At 39.8% G+C, this 25,147-nt stretch overlaps 1 protein-coding gene across 5 annotated transcripts; it reads left to right on the forward strand.

Moving 5' to 3' along the window:
* The first annotated feature begins 1,201 nt into the window (after positions 1 to 1,201).
* On the forward strand, positions 1,202 to 24,323 carry SF3B1 (splicing factor 3b subunit 1). Of its 5 annotated transcripts, XM_056348747.1 has the most exons (25): positions 1,203 to 1,358; positions 6,719 to 6,885; positions 8,208 to 8,309; positions 8,962 to 9,076; positions 10,921 to 11,000; positions 12,133 to 12,300; positions 12,467 to 12,701; positions 13,477 to 13,689; positions 14,068 to 14,189; positions 14,846 to 15,043; positions 15,135 to 15,236; positions 16,502 to 16,681; positions 17,113 to 17,199; positions 17,329 to 17,599; positions 17,889 to 18,034; positions 18,148 to 18,294; positions 18,455 to 18,580; positions 18,983 to 19,204; positions 19,451 to 19,633; positions 19,729 to 19,840; positions 19,927 to 20,047; positions 20,475 to 20,606; positions 21,466 to 21,738; positions 22,232 to 22,448; positions 23,692 to 24,323. In XM_056348747.1, exons 1-25 carry the CDS (start codon positions 1,331 to 1,333, stop codon positions 23,848 to 23,850), a joined length of 3,906 nt encoding a protein of 1,301 aa, XP_056204722.1. In that variant the 5' UTR covers positions 1,203 to 1,330; the 3' UTR covers positions 23,851 to 24,323. The 5 variants fall into 5 exon arrangements, 4 of the variants coding, with proteins under 4 accessions (XP_056204726.1, XP_056204722.1, XP_056204723.1 ...); XM_056348749.1 differs by lacking the exons at positions 1,203 to 1,358; positions 6,719 to 6,885; positions 8,208 to 8,309 and adding an exon at positions 10,549 to 10,604 and having other exon boundaries at positions 9,060 to 9,076; XM_056348748.1 differs by lacking the exons at positions 1,203 to 1,358; positions 6,719 to 6,885; positions 8,208 to 8,309 and having other exon boundaries at positions 9,262 to 11,000.
* The last annotated feature ends 824 nt before the right edge of the window (positions 24,324 to 25,147 follow it).

Below are 25,147 nucleotides of genomic sequence, written 5' to 3' on the forward strand. Positions count from 1 at the left end.
CAAGCCCACCACTGAACCATGTCACCGAGCACTGCATCTCTGCGTTTTTTAAACACTTCCAGGGATGGTGACTCCACTGTTACAGTGCTTGACCACCCTTTCAATGAAGAAATTTTTCCTAATATCCAACCTAAACCTCCCCTGGTGTAACCTGAAGCTATTTCCTCTTGTCCTAATGTGTTGCATGATTAAGCAATCATGGACTTTGAACTTAGGTTGTATGGCCAGCTTTGTTGCCTTACTTAGGTTTGTGCTTACCACCACAAAAATTTGAGAGAATAAAAAGTTAGCTCATTCACAACACTTGACTGTAAGGGAAAGCTTCCAGGGCTTTGCATTGTGGATAGAATCAATCTCAGTTATGATGCATACTGTAGACACTAATGTTGAAATATGTGTATATTACATCAGCAGAACTGGGAAAAAAGTTCACAGTTTCCAAATGAAATGTGGAAACTGCAGAAGGACAGTTCTTGCAGAGCAGCTGAACAATTTCTGTTTCCATTCCCACTTAGGTCACATTTCATAAACCTCTGATCATGCCTCCTACACTCTTCTAGGCTGTGTCAAGTTTGTCCACATCTGTCTGACTGCAGTCCCAGAGGGAGCTCCGTCACCGCGCACTCCATCAGCGGCTCTGTGCCCAGTGGAATGATCGCTTTCCAGGTTTTATAGGCAATGCCAATTTACTGGCCTGGAACTGGATTTTCCTCCTCTGCAGTGGCATGTTGCTGCTGATGGACATTTAGCTTTGCTCTGCTGCCCATGTGATCACTTTCTGATTATTCATGGCTGTTTCAAATTCATACACTTGATTTCAAATTCCAGTATGTAGAATTTTTTGCTTTTTGTTCGTAATTAAGTTCACCTTCTTCATCTTGAGACTGTTTCTCGTACGGATCGATGTAAGACGATTCGGAATCCCTTCTCCCACCTGCTAGCAGCTTTGGCCAGTTCGGTGCCACCTGCCAACGTTAGCCAGACGGCTTCCACGCCCCCTGGCAAGCCCCGACTGAAAGGCTGACCTGCCCGCAGAGCCGCCCGCAGTCCCGCCCTGTGGCAGTATACCTATATGGGCTTTATGCCGGGGGTGTGGCCGTGCCCCCTGCCCCGCCGCGCTGCCGTTGGCTCGCCGCGCCGTCCATCACCGGGTGGGCGGGCACTGCCCAGCCGCTGGAGCGACGCCCGCCGTGCGCCGGCACCGCGCTTGCGCGAGGCGCGCGGCAGGAGGCCCCGGGCCGCGCTCGCGCACTGCGCTCCCGGCCTTCCCTCGTAGCGGAAGTGGCGGGGCCGCGCCAGTTCCGCCTCGGCGTTGTTGGCGCTGCACAAAATGGCGAAGATCGCCAAAACCCACGAAGGTAAAAAGCCCGAAAAACAGCCGCCGCGGCGCCCCGCGCCCTGCCCTGGGCTTCGCGTTGTGTTTCTCCCCGGCTGTGGGCAGCGTCAGGCGCGGCCTCGGGGGCGGGGGCCGGGCGGGCTGGCCCTGCGGCGGGCGGGCCGGGCCCGTTTGTAATGGCGTCTCTGCTTGTGTCACCGCCATGCCTGGGCCGCCGCCTGGCGCTCGGGGGCGGGCGGGGGGGGGGGCACAGCGGACCTGAGGGGGGATGTCTTCCGCTGTGCACGGCCCGAGGGGTAGTTGACGGGCCCGCGGGGGGGGTGAGGGGAGCGGGTCGGTTAGCTCCGGTTTTGTCCCGGGGCCGGCGGCGGCGCTGAAGCGCGGGTCCCTGCCGGGCTGCCGCCGGGGCCGAGCGGCGCTTCCCCGGCGGGTCGGCCCTGAGCCGCTGCGCGCCCCTCCCCTCCCCCGCCGGGCCGGCCCCGCCGCCCGGTGCGCATCGCGCCGCACGCCTCCCCGTCCCCCCACGGGGCTATTCCCTCGCCCGCCCCTCGGGCCGGCGCCGCAGCGGCAGGGCCGGGGATGCAGGGCGGGCGGGTGCTGCCCGCTGGGAGCCAGCATGGCTCCGGCTGGGACTGAGCGCCGTGCCGAGTGGTGCTTGCGGGGAAAAGTGCCTCGGAGGAGGAGAAAAAGCAGCGCGAGGTCTCCGGCGCTCCAGCTGCCATTTTAGCGCGGGGGCTTGGGCCGGCTGGGTCCTCCCGCCGCAGCGCGCTGGTCCCAGGGCTTCAGCGGCAGGCCCGGCGGCAGGCTGCGCCCCAGCTGCTCTGTGGCCGCCCCGCTCCCGGCTCTTCGTAGCACGCAGCAGAGCTTTCTTCACAGACAGCGGCTGTGGCTTGCCCTGCTCTGAAATAGCTTCGGGCGAGGGAGAGTAGCTTTTAGGATTTTACCACTTCCGCTGTTTTTCGCCTTTGGGTTTTTACGTGTGTTTCTGTGTATGACAGGCGATCTGCTGCATTTTGTGTTAGTGACATCAGTGATTCACTAAGCAGAGGCCGCTGCAGAGTGTCAGTGCTGTGAGGTGGGCAGGCACCCAGGCAGTCCTCACCTTTGGGAGTAGGGAGTTTCGCGCTGAGAAAACTTTTCAAATGGAGAGGCATCATCTCCCGTGGAAGCGAGGCCAATGTAGTCTTTAATGCTGCAGATCTAATTGAATTTATGGATGAAGAAAAGCTTGAACTGTTGTTCTCACTTTTTAAAAAATTTAATATTTTTTTTAGCATTCTAGAACAACATTCTGTTTTGAATTACAGAAACTGCCTTTTTTCTTTATATCCTGTAACATGCATAAGGTTTGTGTGAGATACCCAATATTATCCATCACAGTATTACCCTTCACATTATCCACACATAACTCTGCCTCTCATATTACTTGAAGAGCTTCTAATAATAAAATAGTAGAGGAGTAGTTGTTTTTTGACTTAAATTGGTTATTTATTGAAGCAGATGGTGGTCTCTTGACTTTAATAAAAACATTGACATGCATCCGGTTGCCTGGTGTTTTGATTAGCTTTATCAGAACAGGTTTTAAGGGGTGGTGGCGGTTAGGTAGTTAAATAAAAAAATAACGTATAACTGGGTATGATCATGTAATGTCGATCTTTCCCAACATGGGGGTATTAGCTGAACACCTTGATTATTTTTCTTCCGAGTTCTATCCTGTCTTACTTTCTTCAGCTCCTGACAGATTTTCCAAATTGGGTTGTTACTAAATTGTCTTAGAAGATTTTTTTACGTCTTTGTACTGTTTGTTAAATACTTGTTGATTGATCTGTTCAAGATGCAACTTGAAAGAGGTCTGAAAACAGCGTAGATTGTTTCAGTTAATAGTTTGAGGAGGAGCTCTTTGTTATAGGCTGGGAAGTAAAGTTTTAAATGGCAGCTTATGAATGCTCAATAAATGCTTGAGTTCTGAATGCTGTCTAAGGCAGTTTTTAATTTGTATAATTTTTTTCTTGCGCAGAAGAGATGTCCAAACCTAATAGAGAGACTTAACATGTATGAGAGTGTTAAAGCAGCTAGAAATAAAGCTGCAGGGGGCAAGCTAAACGTGCAAAAATGTGATAAGGCATGAAAACATAGAAGCTGTTTATGCTGTAAAATACTGCTTTAGTACAGGATCTGATTAGAGTGGTTTTTGTTTTTGTTTTTTTAAATGCTGAATGTCTTACACTCCAGACATTGCAAGTAGACCTACATGTACGGTAATGGAGTGTGTATTTTGAGAAAGGCTATCATGATCTGGCTGTGAGCTGGATTCTCAGTGACTTTGAGTTCAGATATGTTGAATTTAATAATATTCAACATTTTTAGTAACTTTTAATAAACACAGTTGATTTGAAACTTCTTTTAAAATACCAAAATATATTAAATAGAGTAAAATACAGAAAAAGGAATGATCAGTAGGATATGGGATAATATATCTCCGTGCCTGATACCTCCTCCTTTTTTTTTTTTTTTTTTTTTTTTTTTTTTTTTTTTTTTTTTTGGAAGTCCCACTCCCTTTACTGTTTCTTTGTCTGACTGAAGTTTGTTTTAGTCTTGGTTGACTAAAGCATCCAACAAGTACTTTGCTTTACACAATGTATTAAGCTTTGTGATGACTCTTAATTTGATTTGTATTTCAGTGCTTTGTTAAATAGGGTATGAGCTTTTTAAGAAAATGCCAGTTAGAGCATAATGCATAGCATTAGTTGAAAACTATGGTGGCTATAAGTGTGAGGGTTTGTTAACCCTATAGACCCTGTGTAGACTTTTTTTGCGGTGTAGATAACCCAGCAGGTTTTGCTGTAAGTAAATGAAAGTGCTGCTTAGTCTGCAAACAGTTGTAGTCATTCTAATTTAAAGGAGACCAATAGTAAATGACATCTATATCCTCTTCAGTAAATGCAGCTATTTAAGAATAAAATAAGAGAACAAGGTCTTAGTATGTAAAGTGTTGGTAAGAATTACTAATAGAAAAATATTTTTGTTCTAATGCTTGTGCTGCAGAAATCCCACAATTGTTTTAATAGACTTTGTGGATGGTAGTAGTGGTGGGAGCCCAGGCAAAAGCAAATCTCTGTGACCCATTCCTGCATGGCAGGGTACTTACTGGTGCTTTATTTGGCTGAGCTGCATGGTCCGATTGATTCAGTGGATAGATGGTGGAAAGGCTTTTGCATTGTAGGCAAGATCTGTAGGGTTTTTTTGTGTTGAAGTTGACAGCTATGGATGCACAACCAGCACTTAATATGCTACTAAAGAGGCAGTGTGTTCTAGTAACTGCTCTTTAGCAATAAGAAACAATGTCATTGTACTCTAAAAACACTTGGTGCCAGTACTGTTGTCCTAAAGCTTCCCTTGCTGCCAAGGTATTCCCTTTCACCCCAGTGCTGCATTGCACCAGGCTGCAAAAGGAATCGGGAACTTGTCTGCTCTTCGGAATAAACAGAAGTAACCAGAAAATCTGTGAGCGAAATATTTGAGTTGTATCGGTTCCACAGCCACACCACAGGACCACTTCACAAAACTGGAATACCTTAAGACAACAGTGGTAAATGGGATGCGTGTGGTGTGTCTCTGAAGATGATCTGAGACCTCTGAAGGCAAGGGAGGGATCCCTGATTCGGCAGTAGCTTCTTTCTGCTGCTTCTCCAGGGAGTGATGTATTGGGGAACAGTGTGTCTCAAGGTTTGGACTCTGTGGAATCCCCAGTGCTGTGCAGATTTTAGGAGGAGTTCTGTGTACCTGGGGGCAGGATTCAGCAGGGGTTCATGGCCAGCAGCATAAGGCTCTTGTCCGGTTTCAGCTTCTTTGAGTCACAGGCAGATACCATGAATTTCTGTAACACAGAGATGACTGTCCAAGTTACTGTGTGCTAGATACCTGCAGAAGTTCAGTGGGAGCCCTTAACTGGCTGGAGCAAGATCCTCTTTACCATCTACTATGATGTATCTTCTGTGCTTGGGACTCTTGAGTTCACAAATGTACTTCTGCTGCCCAGAGAGGCTGCGCAGTCTCTTTCCCTGGAGACATTCAAAACCCTCCTGGATGCGACTCTGTGCAGCCTGCCCTAGGTGACTGCTTTAGCAGGGGGTTGGACTAGATGATCTCCAGAGGTCCCTTCCCACCCCGACTATTCGGTGTGACTCTGTGATGTCCAGAGATCCCTTCCAACCCCGACCATTCTGTGATACAGTCCAACCCTCCCGCTCAGGCATGATCCTTGGTATTCCTTCAGCCATGAAATGCAACTTGTGGGTATTTTTTTAGCCACAAAAATAATTGTTTACTGAAATTCGCATTGTATGGATAATTGTCTTTACGTACCTGCTGAATCAAAATTCAGATGGAAACAGTAATAATTTTTAGGGAGTTAGCTGTGCCTTAATGTACCTCCATCACAATTACATTTGTTGAAGACAGTTTGATTACTGTAACTTACTTTCTTGTTGCATTACAACAGGTAGGAAGAAAGCATGGTTTAATTTGGTTCCTTGTTTTCTGTGTTAACAAGTTAATGTTCTCTCCGAAAATACCAAATTTCTAAGGTCAAACATGACCACCAAAGTTGATAAGAGTCAGGCCTTGGTGTGTTAGAAGAATGAAGAGGCTCCCATTCATCCTGTTTAAATGTTTTTTTGTTATCAAGAGGCTCTTCAAAGAAGGTAGTGCAGGCAGGAAGTGTCATGAGTAAATAACATTTTAGCTGCCAGAGTGAAAAGAAGCTGGTCCTTTTTTTCTTTCTTTTTTTTTGGGGGGGGGGGGGGGAGTGGGGGCTACTTTGTTATTTGCCATATTAAAGAGGTTTTTTTCCTTTGTTCAAAGATGATATAGATTTGCAATATGTTAGATAACACAATAGAGTGTTGTTTTATTAAATTTTCTCAGATTTGACAACTCATGTAGTAGCTCTTCTGAACAGATTTGTTTAAATTAGCAAAATGAGTTTGTTAATTGGTGATAACATTTTAAAAGGCTTTTAAAATGAATTACATTCACTGAGAAAGTGTTGTGTTAGTGTAGTGTTGAGAAATAATACTGCGGTATAAATTGCCTTCTCTGCCGTTGCTGTTGGAAGATGAGGTACATTGACAGTTGGGTTTGAATAGTTTGCTCTAGGCCATACAACTGAAGTAGTCTGCTGGATAATACTATAATAATAATTAAGAAAAAGCTGCTTATAAATATCATGATTTTATAGCTTTCTGTGTCATTTTTTATTACTTAGATATAATTGAAATAGGGTGAAAAACTCAATTTGCTGTACATAGTAACATGAATATTACATTTTGTGTATATGCATAAAAATACCTTTTTTTTTGTGTGTGTGCGTTTTTACCCTAGATATTGAAGCACAGATTCGAGAAATTCAAGGAAAAAAGCCTGCCCTTGATGAAGCACAAGGAGTAGGCCTTGATTCTACAGGATACTATGATCAAGAAATTTATGGTGGCAGCGACAGCAGGTTTGCTGGATATGTCACTTCTATTGCAGCAACTGAATTGGAAGATGTAAGTGATTTTATATATTTGTATATGTAGGGCATGCATTCCAAGTATTTTGGAATTGATTTTATGTAATTTTTAATAGCAGTTGCTAAAGTAAAAGCAGTTACTGATATTTAAAGCCATACAGAAGTAAATATGTCTTATCAGAGAAGCTCTTGAGTTCTAAGTCAGGCTTGTACGTCATTGTGCTTTGAAAGTCATGTAGGCCTAAGCAGAAGACAAAAAGTGGTGGCCTGGTACATAATCAGTGTCAGCCTTGAATGGAATAATTAATATTGTTCTGTTGTTGCTGCCAAGATGAAAAATGATGGTGAAAAAGTGTAATAAAACTTGGGCCAACAAACCGAAGTGACTGTTTTAAGGTTTCTATTTCTTTTCATGCGATTTGAGAGCAAATTTTGAGAATTGACTTTTTCACTGTATTATGTTCTCCTTGTGTATCCTGCTTGTAAGATTATGTTAATTTCTAATGTCAAACATTTGATCACATTTTCAGTTGTAGGAGCAGTAAGAGACTACAGTTCTGACCATAAATACATAGGAAACTACAGATTAAACAGAGTGAATGGTATTTTTAAGAGGAATGAAGATTGTTATGTTCAATTTAGTATTAGTTAATACTATTTTTTTCTAGTGATGTATTATGTCATCTGCAGATTTATAAGAATTCCCTAATTAAAAACTTCCATTACAGGATCTCACAAAAATCAGTTCATACTTTTAAGAGCATTTTTTCTTTTGGGTTGCTGTAAATTATTGCACAGAAACTGGCTACTGATGTGAGAAAATAGATTGTGAAAGCATCTAATGCATTCTGAGTACTTATTACTGCTATTGTGATTGAGAAGGTATAGCTAAATTAACATTAATGTATTTCCGAAGTTTTCAGTTTCTGAAGCTTTTTCTGTAGGGTTGTCTACTGAAGTTTTGTTCTATATCTAGCTGACTTTTAAGAAAGAATAGTTTGAATTTCTGCGCACCAACTTTCCCATACCAACTAAGGAGCTGTATCAGTAGCGCTAATGTGAAATACAGACTTTTTGTGTAACTAGCGTAGACGGTATACTTGATTAAATGTAGCATATTGCAGAATACTTGAGTTTTGTAGAGAAAAAGTAGTCTTTTTAGTCATGTGGGTAGGTTTATCTGTTTTAGCAGTTTGGGAGTAATAAAACAAGCTATATGAAGAAGCTTGCTAAAATTTAGAATTAGCTATTCTATTTGTCTGTTTTCATCTTTTCTTTGACCACAGTATGTTAATTTGACATTAGTTTATCTAAATATAATATTAACACAACAAATTCACCATGTCTTTTTATTGACAGGATGATGATGACTACCCTTCTACCAGTTTGCTTGGCCAGAAGAAGCCAGGGTACCATGCTCCAGTGGCATTGCTTAATGACATACCACAATCTACTGAACAGGTACATCTTAACTGAAGGCACAGTAAAATACTGTTGTAGATATTAAGGGCGAGAAGTGTCAGAGCGTTTTTGAGAGCAGGTCTTGTTTTCTGGATTTACATGCAAGGTGTGTGTAAAGGGATGTGGTATTTTATTTTTGCTTTAAGCTTGTTACTACTGCAGTTTAGAATTCCACAGGGTGATAACAACTGGTACTTCTGCATGTAAAAGGCAATGTGGGCATATACACTAAACTATCAAAAAATTTTTTTGTAGGTCAGATAATTCAAAAATGAAAAGAACTGGAAAACTTAATGTCTTGGACTGGACAACTGGAAAACTAAATGTAAAATTTAAAAACATATGAAGTAGCATTAAATCCCCCTGCCAAAAAAGGGGAATGACAGGCAGCATGGCAGGCTTTGGTAGCAAATGAATAAACTTAAAATAGCAAAGTTTTGTCAGAAGTTACTTCTAAGAAATTCTGTGTTTAAAACCAAACCAAAATTCCAGTCACAGAAGTAAAATTTATATTAACGTAGTGTTTTGACGTTCCTGCATAGCTGAGATTAAAAATAGTAATACTGAAAACAAATACAGGCTTATGGTCACCAGACACTTTTTGTGTTGTTCTTCTCACATATGTGACTAACAGGCTTTTTTCGGTTTTTAGTATGATCCTTTTGCAGAACACCGTCCTCAAAAGATTGCAGATCGGGAAGATGAGTACAAGAAGCACAGGCGGATGATGATAATTTCCCCTGAGCGTCTTGATCCTTTTGCAGATGGTAATTTCTTTTGACTTTTCTATACCCTCTATGAAATTTGTTGTCTGTAATTGTCTTTAGCCCTTTGATTTCTGTTGGCATGCTTATAAACTTAGTTTTGTTTTAAACATCCCCTTTTCATAGAGATTTGGTTGAAAACCTAGATGCCATATTCTTCATCTTTATAATACGAATTTTCTTTCCAGGTAGAAGGACAAGAAAATAATGAGCCATTGCCATAGAAACACAAAGGGTTAAAGGTTTCTCTTTTCATTTTGTTTTGGGTTGTGCATTATACTTTGAACAGCTTGTGTATTGAGTGCTCAAATTCTTTCAGTACCTTGAAAGTTTTCATTCCAAATCATAGATTTACAGGGTTACTGCTTTTGAAATGCTAGTTCTCAAAATAGAGCACCTTATTCTTACCATCCTATGTAAACTTAGGTGGTATAGCTAAAAGAAACAAAAGCATATATAAGACTTTGATACTATTAATAGTTCAAGTCTGTTCTGATAATTTTAGAATGCAAGTCAGGAAAAGGGGTATTAGTGGGTCTGACAGAAACTTTCTTCAGGTGAGTGAGTTTCACGTGTGGCAGTAAGGTGCCTGTTGGCTTAAAAATGGTAGCTATTTTGCAGGTTTTACAAATGAGAATTTCAGCCTGCATGAATTAATAGGGATATTAATTATTTTACTTGCTTAATTGTAATTGATATAAACATGTATTGTCAGCATTCACAGGCCCATACTAACTGTCCTTAATTTCTTTCCTACAGCAGTACTGCTATATGCCAGTCCTGTCTGCATTCTTAAGGGTGCAGTTCAACACATCCTGTGTAGATTATGGTGAAAAAGTATTCCAAAGGAAAGTCCTATCAAAGCTAGTGTCAGAATGACACAGCCAATTGGGCAATGATCTTCAGCATAGAAATGTTAAAGAAGTTTATTTTTTTCCCTAAATTATAATGCTATACCACTTGTATAGCAAACCTGCACATTTTTCTTAAAGAAAAGTGTTTTTCTTGACAAGTCTCATTTTTATAAAGTTGGGCTTCTTGTAAGGTATTTAAAAGCTTAATTAACGCAAGATACACAGCATAAACCAACATATGGTATACAAAACCCATTACCTGTGAGTATCATTGTGGTGGTGTATGTACTGTATTGCATTCAGCTCCCAATCACAGTTGTACCTTGAGAAGACAAGAGGGGGAAAATGTCATCAAACAGTTTTTTGGGGTGTTTTGGTTTGGTTTGGTTTGATTTTTTAAATGAAGCCCTTTTACAATATGACACTAGAAGATCTGGGAGACGTGTCCAAATTTGTCAAACTTATAAATGGGTCTATATGATAAAACATTTTGAACATTACTTAGGTATGCAGTAGTTATTTATAGTCAGATTACTAGGATTTAACAGCTTACACAAGGTAATGTTTTGAATATAAATATCTTTCCAAAGTGTTACTAATGGTAAAGAGATAATTTTCTAGGCTTCTATTCTGCTGCTTGAAGTCAGAACTGCTGATGGAGACAAAGGCACGAAAGTGTACGTATTCCGGATTAGCAACCCAGGAACCCATCACTTCTGAAGACTCTTAACTGTGTTGTCATTTTATCATTTATATCGGCTTTAAAATATTTGTTTGAAACTGCAGTAGTTATGTTTGTGTTCAAACAGGTTAAATTGATCAGCAAACTGAATAAACGTAAGATACATGTAATTTTTAAAATTTTCAATCAAAAAGTAAAATTAAATGATCATGGAATAATATAATATTAGAGCAGGACAATAGAAAAAGTCAGCGGTTTCTGCTTATCCTGTACTCATTGTGCTCTATTCCTGTTGCTGTTCTCTTCTGCAGGAGGGAAGACACCAGATCCTAAAATGAATGCCAGAACATACATGGATGTTATGCGCGAACAGCATTTAACAAAGGAAGAGGTGTGTGGAGGGGAGGGTTTTCCACTTGAAGTTTGTTTCATTTTACAGCCTTTGAAAGTGTGTTATAAGGAAGGGAGAATGGAAGTTCTGTTGACTTTTTTTGTCTTAATGAGTCCTTTTCTTTGGAAAATCCTGTTCTTTGTGTGTTGAAAGTTAGTAGAATTTAAAGATGAAAGTTTCGAAAAAACATGCGTTCTATACAGTACCTAAACAATGGAGGGAGAAATAGTCTCAATGTATTTTAGTCTGGATTTTTTTTATATCACGTGGAATTTTTGTTAATTTTTTTTCAGAGGGTGAAAGACAAAAGCTAACGGTCACTGAGAGGTATTTAGTGTCAGAGGTGTTTGTTTTTGTGAGCTCTGTGTAAAGGGAGTCCAGGGAGGTTTTAAAGGGCTTTTGTTGAAGCACTGAAAACAGATATTGCAGTACTAAGAACTGGTGCAAGATTGACATTTTATTTTAAATACTAAAAGAAAAAAAAAAAAGTAGTAAAAATACGTGCTTTATTCATGGCTATTAAAAATTCAAGAGGTAAGAAGATTCTGGTTATATAATCAAATTTATTGTGTAATACCTATGGTGCCACATTGTTAATTAGAGCAAGAGCTTGTAGTTCCAGTGACCTCTGTAGATTTACATTGGTTTACCCTACTTGACTTACCTTAATGAGGAATTAGTTTGTAATTTTGACAGTCTAAGTGCTTATGGATCCATTGATAAGTGAAAACCAGCCTGGGTCAGTGTGCTGTTGTAACAGCATCGTCTCAGATTTTTAAATAATAATTTCAGGGCTCTCTTAAGTCGTCGGATGTAAGTCAAATGAACACATTTTCTAACTCATCCACCTTTAATTTACAGAAGCAGAACTTGTTTGAAACAGATGTGTAATGATTTTTGAGGCACAGATAGAGGTAGCAGAAACTGATAGCGCTCAAAATTCTCCATGCGTTCGTATTTGTCGTAATAATGGCTTTTATAAGAAATACGTTTAAAAACAGCACCTCCAAACATATGGCTGCTTTGTCAGTACAATACATTTGAGAACGACCTTGAAATTAGAACGGTAGCTAATTGCATGTTATTCCAGCAAACCTCTTTCTTATGTTTGTCTCATTCTGCCCTTGAATAGAGGGAAATTAGGCAACAGCTAGCTGAAAAAGCTAAAGCTGGAGAGCTTAAAGTCGTCAATGGAGCCGCGTCTCAGCCACCTTCAAAACGCAAGCGGCGCTGGGATCAGACAGCTGATCAGACTCCTGGTGCTACACCTAAAAAGTTATCCAGTTGGGATCAAGCAGAGGTAATAATCCTAGTGAATCCTAGTGTTCATCAGTTTATCTACGGTAGACATTAGAGCTAATCCTTTTGAATTTCAGAAGTATCCTTTTCTACTGAAAATGAGTAACTAGCAGTCTCTTACTGTGTAGTATGAGAGAGATTAATACTTTCGATTTTGTCTGGTATAGACTCCTGGACATACACCATCTCTGCGATGGGATGAAACTCCGGGCCGTGCAAAGGGTAGTGAAACTCCTGGTGCCACACCAGGCTCAAAAATATGGGATCCGACTCCCAGTCATACACCAGCAGGAGCTGCAACACCTGGACGGGACACGCCCGGTCACGCCACACCAGGCCACGGAGGTGCCACTTCCAGTGCACGTAAAAATCGATGGGATGAAACGCCTAAAACAGAAAGAGGTATTTATGGTGAACTGGAACACGTGTTACACGTTTGGAATGGTTAATTGTATAGGATTTTTTCACCTTGGGTAAACAGTAGCTTTGGAAGTGTGACATCTAGTGGTTGGTGCGAGGTGGTGTTTCCGTCCGTGTTACAGCATTCAGCTCTGCCTGCTAGCTTAACTCGCATCGGGGAAAGCACCTCAGCTCAAAAATTGAATCAAAGTTTTGTGGTATGTCTATTGATGGCTTCAGGTTGGGATTTTAATGCGTCAAGGTCATTGTAAAGGAGCTGATGTTGAATTGCTTTTTGGAGTACACTTGTGTGTGTTGTTTTTGAACTGGTTTTCTTTTTAAGAAGTTAGAATTAAAAGAAGTTTTGGAAGCATTTTCTCACCTGCCTAATTTGAATTAGGCTCATGTGTAATGTAATGGTGAAATGCCGTTGCTCTTTAGTGCTTTTTTATCAAGGGGGTACATGAAGTATCTTTGTCCAATTTCTAAAACACCTGAGTTCCTGGTCTTTTTTAGAATCTTACTATTTATGCGAAGACTCAACAAGACAAAACATACTTATTTCATAGAATGAAGTTCTCTGTTGGATGTTTCTAGTGTAATGCCTGTGTTTTTTTCAATAGTCACCGAGGCAGTCTTTTTGTTTAGTGTATTTTTTGATACTTGTCCTCATGTCTACACAAATCAATGCGATACTGAAAATGGATTTGGATATTGATACTACAGTTGGAGTGTATACTCTTCAGCTTTCTGTGAAAATTGTTTTGTTTTTTCTTAGATACTCCGGGACATGGCAGCGGATGGGCTGAGACGCCTCGTACGGATAGAGGTGGTGACTCCATTGGTGAGACGCCAACCCCAGGAGCAAGTAAAAGAAAGTCGCGATGGGATGAAACACCTGCTAGCCAGATGGGTGGCAGCACTCCTGTTCTGACACCTGGCAAAACACCCATTGGTACACCAGCTATGAACATGGCAACTCCTACACCAGGTAAGCCTAGTCCATTCTCTGGGGCTTCACTTTTGTGGAAATGAAGCATTTATCTTTATATTATATTTTGAAGTAGATTTCTGCCTAAGATGTTCTTCTGCCATCAGTAGTATATGCTCAGTTTACCATTTTTTTATGCCTCCAGCAACTAATTTCTGGAGGGGAATCGAGATGAAGGTTATACGTCTGTTCCTGTTCAGTTTAGTTGTTAAAAATATGATGAAAGTCTCTAAAAGTACTGACTTCTTACTGGCTACAGTTTTCAAGTGCTGTGGAAACTTTGGCTTGAGTGCACTTCAAGATTAAGTAAACAAGTCATCTCCTTCTGCATAAAGAAGATTTTTTTTTTTTAAATAATTTTTTAACATTTGAATGTAGGTCATATCATGAGCATGACTCCTGAACAGCTGCAGGCTTGGCGCTGGGAAAGGGAAATTGATGAAAGAAACAGACCACTTTCTGATGAAGAATTGGATGCTATGTTTCCAGAAGGATATAAGGTAATTTATCTGGATTAAAATACAGCAAACAATCATCTGGTTTTTCTTTTGCCAGGGGATATTGATTTTTTTTTTTTTTAACATTTTCTTCTAACCAAGTTGTCCCAGAAGTAGAATGTTTCACCTTAAGTATTGATTATTGGTTGTAGATGTTTGTTCAGTTTGGTTACTGATTTATTGTAAATCCATTAGAAAGGGAGAATGAAAGGTGATCTCAAGAGCCAGTCGGTCATTATTCTGCTTGTCAATGTTGGGTATGCCCGTCAAGGCTAGAAATCAGCTCCGAATGGATTGATAAAATTAAAGAAAAACATGGAAGAGAGTCACAAATTCTAGGTCAGCAAGTATGCTGTGTTTATACAGATATGAATTGATTCTTGAATATTTTGTAAAGAGACTTTGAAGTTTGTTATTCAAGCTCTCAGCAGTGGAAGTGAGTTTTCTTCTGAAAGACTGTCAATACAGGATAAGCACGGATATAAACTGGCACAGTGAATTTGTTTGCGTTGCTGTGAACATGGGATCTACTGTGTGCAGTAACACTCACACAAATCCCCAAACACATAAAATGGAAGTTCAGTAATGTTTTGTATTTGATGCCTTCCTCTTTTTATATATCTGTTATGATAAAATAAATTTTATTCTTTCTTCTGTAGGTTCTTCCCCCACCAGCTGGTTATGTACCTATTCGTACTCCAGCTCGCAAGCTTACAGCAACTCCAACACCTTTGGGTGGTATGACTGGATTCCACATGCAGACAGAAGACAGAACTATGAAGAGTGTTAATGACCAGCCATCTGGCAATCTTCCATTCCTAAAACCAGACGATATCCAATACTTTGATAAACTGCTGGTAAATGAGATATCATCCGTGCTGATTAAAGTTTCCTGATTTCTTTTGAATATGTAGCAGTGCTTATTTATGTATCTGGAATTACTTGTAGGTTGATGTTGATGAATCAACTTTGAGTCCTGAAGAACAGAAGGAGAGAAAAATAATGAAATTACTTCTGAAAATAAAGAATGGCACACCTCCCATGAGAAAGGTAAGACTAATTGTCAGATGCGTTTTATGTAATTACATTTTCAAAAAAATCTATACTTGCTTTCAGGTTTAGTTTCAGTTGTCCATGGGATTCTCTTTAAGGTAATCTCCTAAAGTTTGCTATATGTTGTGGTTTAACCCCAGCTGGCAACTAAACACCGCACAGCTGCTTGCTCACTCATTGGCGGTGGGAGGAGGGGGAGAGAATCGGAAAAGAGATAACTCATGGATTGAGATAAGAACAGTTTAACAGTTGAAATATTAGTATAGTAACAATATAATGAAAAGGAAAATATCAACAACATAAAAAGAAACACCAAGATAGACAAGTGATGCATATGAAAAACAATTGCTCACTGCTAACTTTCCCAATAGTTCACATGCTGTGCATGATGCCGTACAGTATGGATTATCCCTTTGGCCGGTTGGGGTCTGCTGTCCTGGCCGTGTCCCCCACAACTCCTTGTGCCCCTAAGCCTGCTCGCTGTTGGGGTGAGGAGCAGAAAAGCCCTTGTCTTTGTGCCAGTACTGCTCAGCAATAACTAAAACGTCCCTGTATTATCAATACTGTTTCCAACACAAATCCAAAACCTAGCCCATACTAGCTGCTATGAAGAAAATTAACTCTATTCCAGCCAAAACCAACACACCTGTTAAGTGCTTTTTTCCTTCTCTCTGTGTGGCTTTTTTTGTCACTCAATGTAATTCAGTATGGCTGCTCTTTGTATAGTAACGTTGGTCACTAAATAGTACGTGGCCTCACTTTTTTTCTACAGTTATGAGAAACTAGATTTATAGTGCCTTTTGCTTACAGGGCTTTGTAATTTTCTGTTTTTTCCTTGTTACGCTTACATTAGCAGTGTTAGCTCTCACTTAAGTTTCAGCCTTGCACATTCTGCAATACCTTGGCAGTCTTTTCTGTACAGTTTTGCTCTGAACTGACCATAGCACCAAGCTGCCCAGATGCAAGTAAGTGCTGTGTAAGCTACTTTTCAGATGGAGCCGTTCTAAATACTAGACCAGGAGCATGCTTTTCTTGAAAATTGAGTATCTGGGAGCTAACATCAGAGTGTTTCTCTTGATGCATTTGCTTTTAAACAGATTAGCGTAAAATTGTTTGAAGTAGAGTTTTGCAGTGGTAGGAGACAGTATTTTGAAGCCTGTGGTTACAGTGAATTACATTTTAACTTCGTTAGTATCTACCTGTTTTGTAATGGTTCAGTGTTGTTTCTTAGTTTTACTGATAGGCTGTTTGGTTTTGTTTAGGCTGCATTGCGACAAATTACTGATAAAGCACGGGAGTTTGGAGCAGGGCCATTGTTTAATCAGATTCTGCCTCTGCTGATGTCACCGACACTTGAAGATCAGGAGCGTCACTTGCTTGTCAAAGTCATCGACAGAATTCTTTACAAACTGGATGATTTGGTCCGACCATACGTACACAAGGTTTGTTGCAATTCACTATTTCATCTCTGATTTGCTTTTTCTGATCGCTGCTGGAGAAGTGTCTATTTTATTTGCATACCAGAAGAGGACGATACTATGTTTTTTTAAAATAATTTGCTTTCATACGTCTTTTTAAGCCATGCTTCAAGTTCTTGTAGTGTGATTGAAGTGTGGGCTTCGGCATTAAGGCGCGATATAAAAAATGTTACAGGCATACTTGGGGATCTTATCTGCAAAGTATCTCCAGTCTAGGTCCTGTAGAGACAGAGAGATGTAACAAAGAGCATAATAAATTTAACTTTTTTCCCGTCAAGATAAAGATTTAAGCTTGGATCCATAGAATCACCTTCTGTTTCATGGAATCTAGTAGGGCAAGAAATACTACTGAAAGTATTAATGAAAGGTAATAGTAATTTGTTCATCTCTTTCAGATCCTTGTCGTTATTGAACCACTGCTGATTGATGAAGACTACTATGCTAGAGTGGAAGGCAGAGAAATTATTTCAAACTTGGCTAAGGTAAAGCTTCCATCCTTCGTTAAGGCACTGAATTAGCTTACATATAGGTGTGTGTTTATAGGCATGGCAGAAGAATTAACTATGCCGTTTGTAAATCCAAGTGGTATGTTCTTTATGTTTTTCCTTCAGGCTGCTGGCTTGGCGACAATGATCTCCACAATGCGACCTGATATCGACAATATGGATGAATATGTCCGAAATACAACAGCTCGAGCCTTTGCTGTTGTTGCTTCTGCTTTGGGCATTCCTTCTCTGTTGCCCTTCCTGAAAGCTGTCTGTAAAAGCAAAAAATCCTGGCAGGCTAGGCATACCGGCATCAAGATTGTTCAGCAGATTGCTATCCTTATGGGTTGTGCTATATTGCCTCATCTCAGGAGCTTGGTTGAAATTATTGAACACGGTAAGTTTCTGCATTCCTAGGCAAAGATTTATTATTATTTCTTTAATTAGCTTCATATTTGGAAAATTTTCTGTACCCCAGTGAGGCACAGTGATAGTGAGGACCTTGTTTTGTGTGTTCTTTTGATGCTGAGAAATAATTCAGCTGACTCTGAAGGAGGAGCAGTGGTTCAGTTTTCCTCAAAATGAGTTAATCCCTTTTATACTGCCCCTCTGTTTTTGCTGTTTTGAACTCAAGGAGTTCAAGAACACGAGTACAAGAAGTAGTACTGAATACTATTCTCTTGCAGGTCTGGTGGATGAGCAGCAGAAAGTTCGCACCATCAGTGCTTTGGCTATTGCTGCTTTGGCAGAGGCAGCCACTCCCTATGGTATTGAGTCATTTGATTCTGTTCTGAAGCCTTTATGGAAGGGTATACGTCAACACAGAGGAAAGGTATATCTAAATCCTTTAGTATTTAGTAATTTGGATGTATTTGGATGTAATTTGGATGAAATGGATGTGTATCTTCTGTAACTCGCTAAAGACACATTTCTGCATTTAAATAGGGTTTGGCTGCCTTTTTGAAGGCTATTGGTTACCTGATTCCACTCATGGATGCTGAGTATGCAAACTATTATACCAGAGAAGTCATGCTAATCCTTATCAGGGAGTTCCAGTCTCCTGATGAAGAGATGAAAAAAATTGTGTTGAAGGTATGTCAGAACGATTGTTTAGTATTAATACAAAACATATGTATTTTATCCTTTTCTTGAAAAAAAAAACCACAAACCAACCTCAAACCAAGCCAAAACAAAAAGACCCCACCCAAACCCTACACACAATTAAAATTGTTGAATTTTTATTTCCTGTCAGGTGGTAAAGCAGTGCTGTGGTACGGATGGTGTTGAAGCAAACTACATTAAAACAGAAATCTTGCCCCCTTTTTTCAAACACTTCTGGCAGCACAGAATGGCATTGGACAGAAGAAATTACAGACAGGTATTTTGTTTTTTTAGTTGGAAAATTACTTACAGTAGAATAAAATTCACATTTAGAGTGTTTATTCAGGCTAGATGCTTGATTTTGCCTTGTATGTTGTGAAACTGAATTTTGTTTGGACTAGTAATTTAGAAGTTGCATAGGCAGAAGATTCACTGGGTTTCAGGAGCAATCAAGGCATTTTACATCTGTGAATAGAGTCTACACCAGTTGTAAGGGGGGTAGTTCACCCCATTTGTGGTGTTTAGGACATTGGATGATTTCTAAAGGTAAAAGCAGTTGTTCATAGCAGGCTTAACATGCGTGGTGCTGTCTCTCCCCTTCAGAGTAGGGAAGCTTATTTTCAAGATGTAGAAAGTTGATTTTAACAATGGTTGCTTATTTAATGTTTGCATATTTCAGTTGGTTGATACAACTGTGGAGCTGGCAAATAAAGTTGGAGCAGCAGAAATTATTTCCAGGATTGTGGATGATCTGAAAGATGAGGCTGAGCAGTACAGAAAAATGGTCATGGAAACAATTGAGAAGATAATGGGAAATCTGGGGGCAGCAGACATTGATCATAAACTGGAAGAACAACTTATTGATGGCATCTTGTACGCCTTTCAGGAGCAGACCACGGAGGTATGGCCAGGGATATTCAGTGTGTGGTTCGCTGTAGTTGTAAGCTAGATCACTGTTAGTTGTACAGAAATATATGCTTCTAAATTACATTGTTAGAATCCTTTTTTAGATGTCAATGCTCTAATTGATGAAATTCAGAAACCAGCTCTGGAAAGTTAGCATTTCAATAGCAATTTTAACGATGTCAAGTTTAATTAAAATGTAGTGTTGCTTTTGGTCTGATTTTTCTATTGTTTTTACACACAGGATTCTGTGATGCTGAATGGTTTTGGCACAGTAGTTAATGCTCTAGGCAAAAGAGTGAAACCCTACTTACCACAGATCTGTGGTACAGTCTTGTGGCGTCTGAACAACAAATCAGCTAAAGTTAGGCAGCAGGCTGCTGACCTGATCTCTCGTACTGCAGTTGTCATGAAGACTTGTCAAGAGGTATTGTATTGACTTCTCCTACGAAGTTTGCTGTGGTATGTCATGGTAATGAGAGAGAGAAAAATTAATTTGTAAATATTTTTACTTGGCTGTAGGAAAAACTGATGGGACACTTGGGTGTTGTGTTGTATGAGTACCTGGGTGAAGAATATCCTGAAGTACTGGGCAGCATCCTCGGAGCACTTAAAGCTATTGTGAATGTTATAGGTATGTTTGTGTATTGATTACATGCCCGTTCAAGAGCAAAATGAAAAGGCATTATAAAACTAAATATGCCTTTCTGAATCCAACAGGAATGCACAAGATGACGCCACCAATCAAAGATCTCCTGCCACGGCTTACACCTATTTTGAAGAACAGACATGAGAAAGTACAGGAGAACTGTATTGATCTTGTGGGGCGCATTGCAGACCGGTAAGCTGACCAATGATAAAATATTTGACCCTCTGGGCAGTTATTGTAGCAAAAGCTGAAGTTAAGTATCAGGTTTGGCATCTGGGTATTTATTTTTGTATCTCTTGATATTTTTGAAGTTGTGCATAAAGCTTAAGATGAGGTACTTAGCAGAGAGTCTTTTGAATGTATTGTAATGATATTATTTTGCAACTCTTTGTAAGAAATGTGTTGTCCGTGTGTGTATTCTAAGTTTGCATGAAATGTAGTAAGTTTTGAGTACACTGTTAACCAGTGAAGGTCTGTGTTAACAGATAACTGATTAAAGAAATTGCTTAAGCAGTTACTCTTCTGTTGATAGCAAATAGAACAGGTACTGCCATTTATGTGGTATTACTTAAAAACTTCTAACATCACTGAACAGGTAACTCACTGTATTCTCTTTCAGAGGTGCAGAATATGTTTCTGCAAGAGAATGGATGAGGATCTGCTTTGAACTGCTTGAATTATTAAAAGCTCACAAGAAAGCTATCCGGAGAGCCACAGTGAACACTTTTGGTTATATTGCAAAAGCAATTGGGTAAGTTGGTTTTAATGTTTACCCGCTTCTGCACGCAGTTACCTAACATGCTGGCAGTTGTGAGTGTTCTCGTGAGAAATATTCGAACGTATCTGGTTAACTTGTTAAATGTGTAGACCTGATTTTACTCATTTTGTAGGAGGACAATACAGTCGCCTGTCTTCATCAGTATGGGGTGCTGTACTTTTGAACTAAACCTGTAGGTTAGCAAGCTTAGCGTCTTAGTTTGGTAGCAAGAACTGTTTGCTTCATGACTTTTTGATAGTGATATGCATTCAGACCCTCTCTGTATTTTTTTCGTAAACTCTTTTAAATACGCAATCTTTCTTTTTCCTCAAATCGATGCTTTTATTGATTTGAAAAGGATTTTTTGCCACCACAGTGACACTGCAAGTTGGCAATTAAAGCACAATTCCCATTGTGTGCGTTTTCTTAAATAAGTGGCTGATTATTGACTTAACGCAGATGCAGCCAGCAACCTAGGAATGCCATAAGCGCGCTTATCCATACAGGACGTTGCCCATCTCTCTCAAATGCATATCGTTTTAATACAGGTTTGTAATTACCTGTAGGATCAGAGTAGTAGTGGGGAGGCTACTGCTATTCTCCAGAGTTTACAGGAGACAGAACAGAAGGCAGGAAAAAGGCTAAGTCTAGATAGGAAAGTAAATAATGTTGGTAATGAAAATAAGATCACGCAGTTGCTCAAGCTGTCTTACAGTTTTGTGGTTTATGTTGTTTCCCAGTGATCTAAACTTTTTTGAGGGCTTAAGCCATGCTTTTCTGCCACTTGCTGTTTGAAACTCAGTTAAGTCCTCACTGAATCTCTTGACATGGACGTGCGTGTAATCTCTTCCAGACCCCACGATGTATTGGCCACACTGCTGAACAACTTGAAAGTACAGGAAAGGCAGAACAGAGTATGTACTACAGTAGCAATTGCTATTGTAGCTGAAACATGCTCACCTTTCACAGTGCTGCCTGCGCTCATGAATGAATACAGAGTTCCAGAACTGAATGTCCAGAATGGTGTGTTAAAATCTCTTTCTTTCCTGTTTGAATACATTGGAGAGATGGGAAAAGATTACATTTACGCAGTTACACCACTGCTTGAAGATGCTTTAATGGACAGGTGAGTGCATTTGGGTACAGTTAGCCATTGTCATATACTTTTAAGTAGTATGTAGCTGGGTCTTAACAAGAGCAAATGTGCCTGCTGTCCTTGTTTGCCAAAGATGTTAAGTGACCAGCATAATTTGGAAGCTGTTGCCTGCAAATAATTCAGATTGCATACTTCTATTTTACTAACCTTTGCTACTTTTGAAAACTAAAATGATACAAGCATCTTAATGTAAGAAGTCTTGATTCACTACAACCTGCTTTTGATAATTTCTATTGTTAGTGCTTTTGCTGTGGAATTAGAACAAAGTAATTTGTCAGAAAACTCCCACCTCTTTTTTTAGTGTACTGATTTTTGTTACTCTGCCTCTTGCTGTCAATAAGTATAGGTTAAAAATGTGTATTAGTGCTTTCAAAAAAAAGTGTTATTGAAAAGAAATACTATGCTTGTCCAGTCGTGTTGCTTCTAAGTATAATTTATTAACAGGCCATTGTTCTCTTTGCAGGGATCTTGTGCACAGACAAACAGCCAGTGCTGTGGTGCAACATATGTCGCTTGGTGTTTATGGGTTTGGCTGTGAAGATTCTCTTAATCACTTGTTAAATTATGTGTGGCCTAATGTGTTTGAAACCTCTCCTCACGTCATTCAGGCAGTTATGGGGGCTCTGGAGGGCCTCAGAGTTGCTATCGGTCCCTGCAGAATGTTGCAGTATTGTTTACAGGTAAGTCCTCATGTGTGCTGGGGTAGCAGAGACCAGAGCTATCAGGCAGGGCTTCCTTCCAGGAGACAAAAAAGTCACCTGAGTAAGATTTCAGGCAAAGGGAAACAGTGTGGTTTTCTGTCTCTGTAAAGTATTCTTTAAACATGGTGTTCTGTGCCGAGGACTTCAGTAAGTGCAGTATGCAATAAACAGATGTTGGTATCGTGAGACAGCTGATCTCATTGAGGAGTTTGTGTAGAAGTAGTAGTTGACTTGCAAAATGGAAGCATCTCACAAATTTTGAGGATGCTAACTAATGATGGGGGAATAAATAGTGCAAGGGGTTATGAGAACGAGTGAGAAGTGAGATAAACGAGAGGGTAAGCTTAATATTAAATCAAGATTATTTGTCATTAGCCAAGAAACACTGTAAGGCGTTTAAAACTGTGTAAGAGTGAAGCATTAGAAAACAGTGCATTAATCAGAATTTATACCGTTACATCAACACTAGTCCATTCAGCTTCTGTCTGTGTGTACATGGTGGTAAAATCCAAAGGCTCCTTGTTTGTGTAATTGCACGTAACGGTTCTTGCTGTGCTGGCTATAGAACCTGAACTCAGGTAGTGGGTGGGAAGCAAGGATGACTGTAGTGTAGAGAAGATGTGACAGCTTTTTATTAATTATTTGCAGATACGGAATTTCACTGTGGGTTGGTTTTCTTTATGTGGAGGGCCTCAGCCTAAAGATACTGGCATCAGTAGGAAGGTGATAGAAGTCTCTTGCACAGTGTCTTTTTTTTGCAGATACTAATTGTATGTTCTTATTATATGGAACGGTTTTCTCTAGAGCTTTTAAAGTTATGCTGATTTGTTTAGGTCTAATAGTTTCTCTTGTATTCCTACCTAGTGTACTTTGTACAAATCACTATTAGCAGAGCCAAAGGTAAGACTCGGTTTCAACCAAATATACTGCAGGAGGTTTTAATTTTTACTTAAAAAGAAGAACACAAAACTAGATATACTTCATCTCTCCATGCAGAAAAAAGATAAGAAAATCTGTCTTTAAATAATGCTTTGTTACTGCTTGCTAGTTTAGATAGTCACAGATTGGCAGCGACACATGTAGTGTTCCTTCTTGGTTATAAGTGGTGCTAGTTACTATAATTGCTTTTTAAAATGCTTATTGTGCAAAACTTGATTAAAATCAGTAACAGATAGTTACAGCTTTAAGCTTTTAATAAATTTTGTTCTGTTCTGTTTTCTAGGGTTTGTTTCACCCTGCCAGGAAAGTCAGAGATGTTTATTGGAAGATCTATAATTCGATCTACATAGGATCACAAGATGCTCTGATAGCACATTATCCAAGGATCTATAATGATGAAAAGAACACCTATATTCGTTACGAACTTGATTACATCTTATAATCTTCTTGTTCAGTTGTTTGTGTTTAATGCACAGCTGTTCTTCAATTAAATGCTTCAGATTTGATGATGTAAAATTTTAAAATATTGGAGATCAGTATAGAGCTGGTCAGAGGCAGAGCTAGGTATCCAGTAGCATGATTTTTTAAATATGTCCTTGTTTTTTGATGTTAAACAGTTAAAGCCAGTAGTGACCAAGAAAACAGTGATTACCATGTACTGGAGGGATTTCATTTTGGATTCATCTTTATGAAGATTTAGATTTCATTCCTTGTGTTTAAAGGGGAAGTTTATTTGAGAAATAAACATTTGTGTATAAAAACTAATTTGTGTGTCGTTTTTGGACAGAGGGCCTTGTAAAACGAGTCCCTTTGGATTAAGTATTTGTTCATGTAATAAATAGGTGGCATAAAACATTTTCACCCTTTTTGTCATCCTCTAGCTTTTGAATAAATAAGAAAAATGTACAAACTGTAGTTAACGTGTGTATCTTTGTCATGCAATAATGTAGCTGTAGTCTGGCTGATGGTTCTAGTAGTGGCAGTTTATTTTCATGGCAAAATTAGGGTTTAATTGTTGGTTATTATTGCTTCGTGTGCAGTATCCTGGTGGTGGGGGATGGATTAGGTGGTTAAATTTTTTAGAAGCTGTTTATTATAAATGGTATGTGCAGAATTGGTTGCCCAAATTAGGCATGTTGATGGCATTTAGCATGTCTTTTAGCTTGCGTGGCGGTATAAAAAGCTAAATGCTGTCTATAGCCTGTGCTGTAACTCCTATACAGAGCTAGGAAAGCAATGTCCGCAGCACCTGAAATGAGGCAGGAAATGCTTCAGCTTTGGGATAAGAAAAGCATTTTATTTCTTCATTTGCTTTTTTCTTTCTGTGCATGTACTAAAAGGAGAAAGGTCTTGCTATCTGACAGTAAACCACATCAAACAAAACACAAGGTTTTTTTAAGTCATTCTGATAGGGTTGTATGTTCCTGTAAGATAAGCTAGTAGTTGGCTACTGGGCGTGTTGTTCTGAGAGTCCTTGATTCACGTTGTGTGATTAAGTTTGATCTTACCAAGTGCAATGCAAGTTCTTGATTGTTGATTTAATGCCAGTGGTGTTAGCTGGCCTCTCTCAGCTGTTTTACATAAATGTGAGATTCTTCAGCTGTTCAGCATATAACAAGACTCCACCCTCGCAAGGCCTAAGTTTTTGGTACGGGTTTGCGGTGGTGCAACAACTCGGGACCCTTTTATTTATGAAGGTACTGATCTGTTAGGAAATGAAAAAAACGACTTTTTTCAGC

The sequence above is a fragment of the Falco biarmicus genome, chromosome 8, assembly GCF_023638135.1.
Source record: "Falco biarmicus isolate bFalBia1 chromosome 8, bFalBia1.pri, whole genome shotgun sequence".
NCBI classification, from domain to species: Eukaryota; Metazoa; Chordata; class Aves; order Falconiformes; family Falconidae; genus Falco; species Falco biarmicus.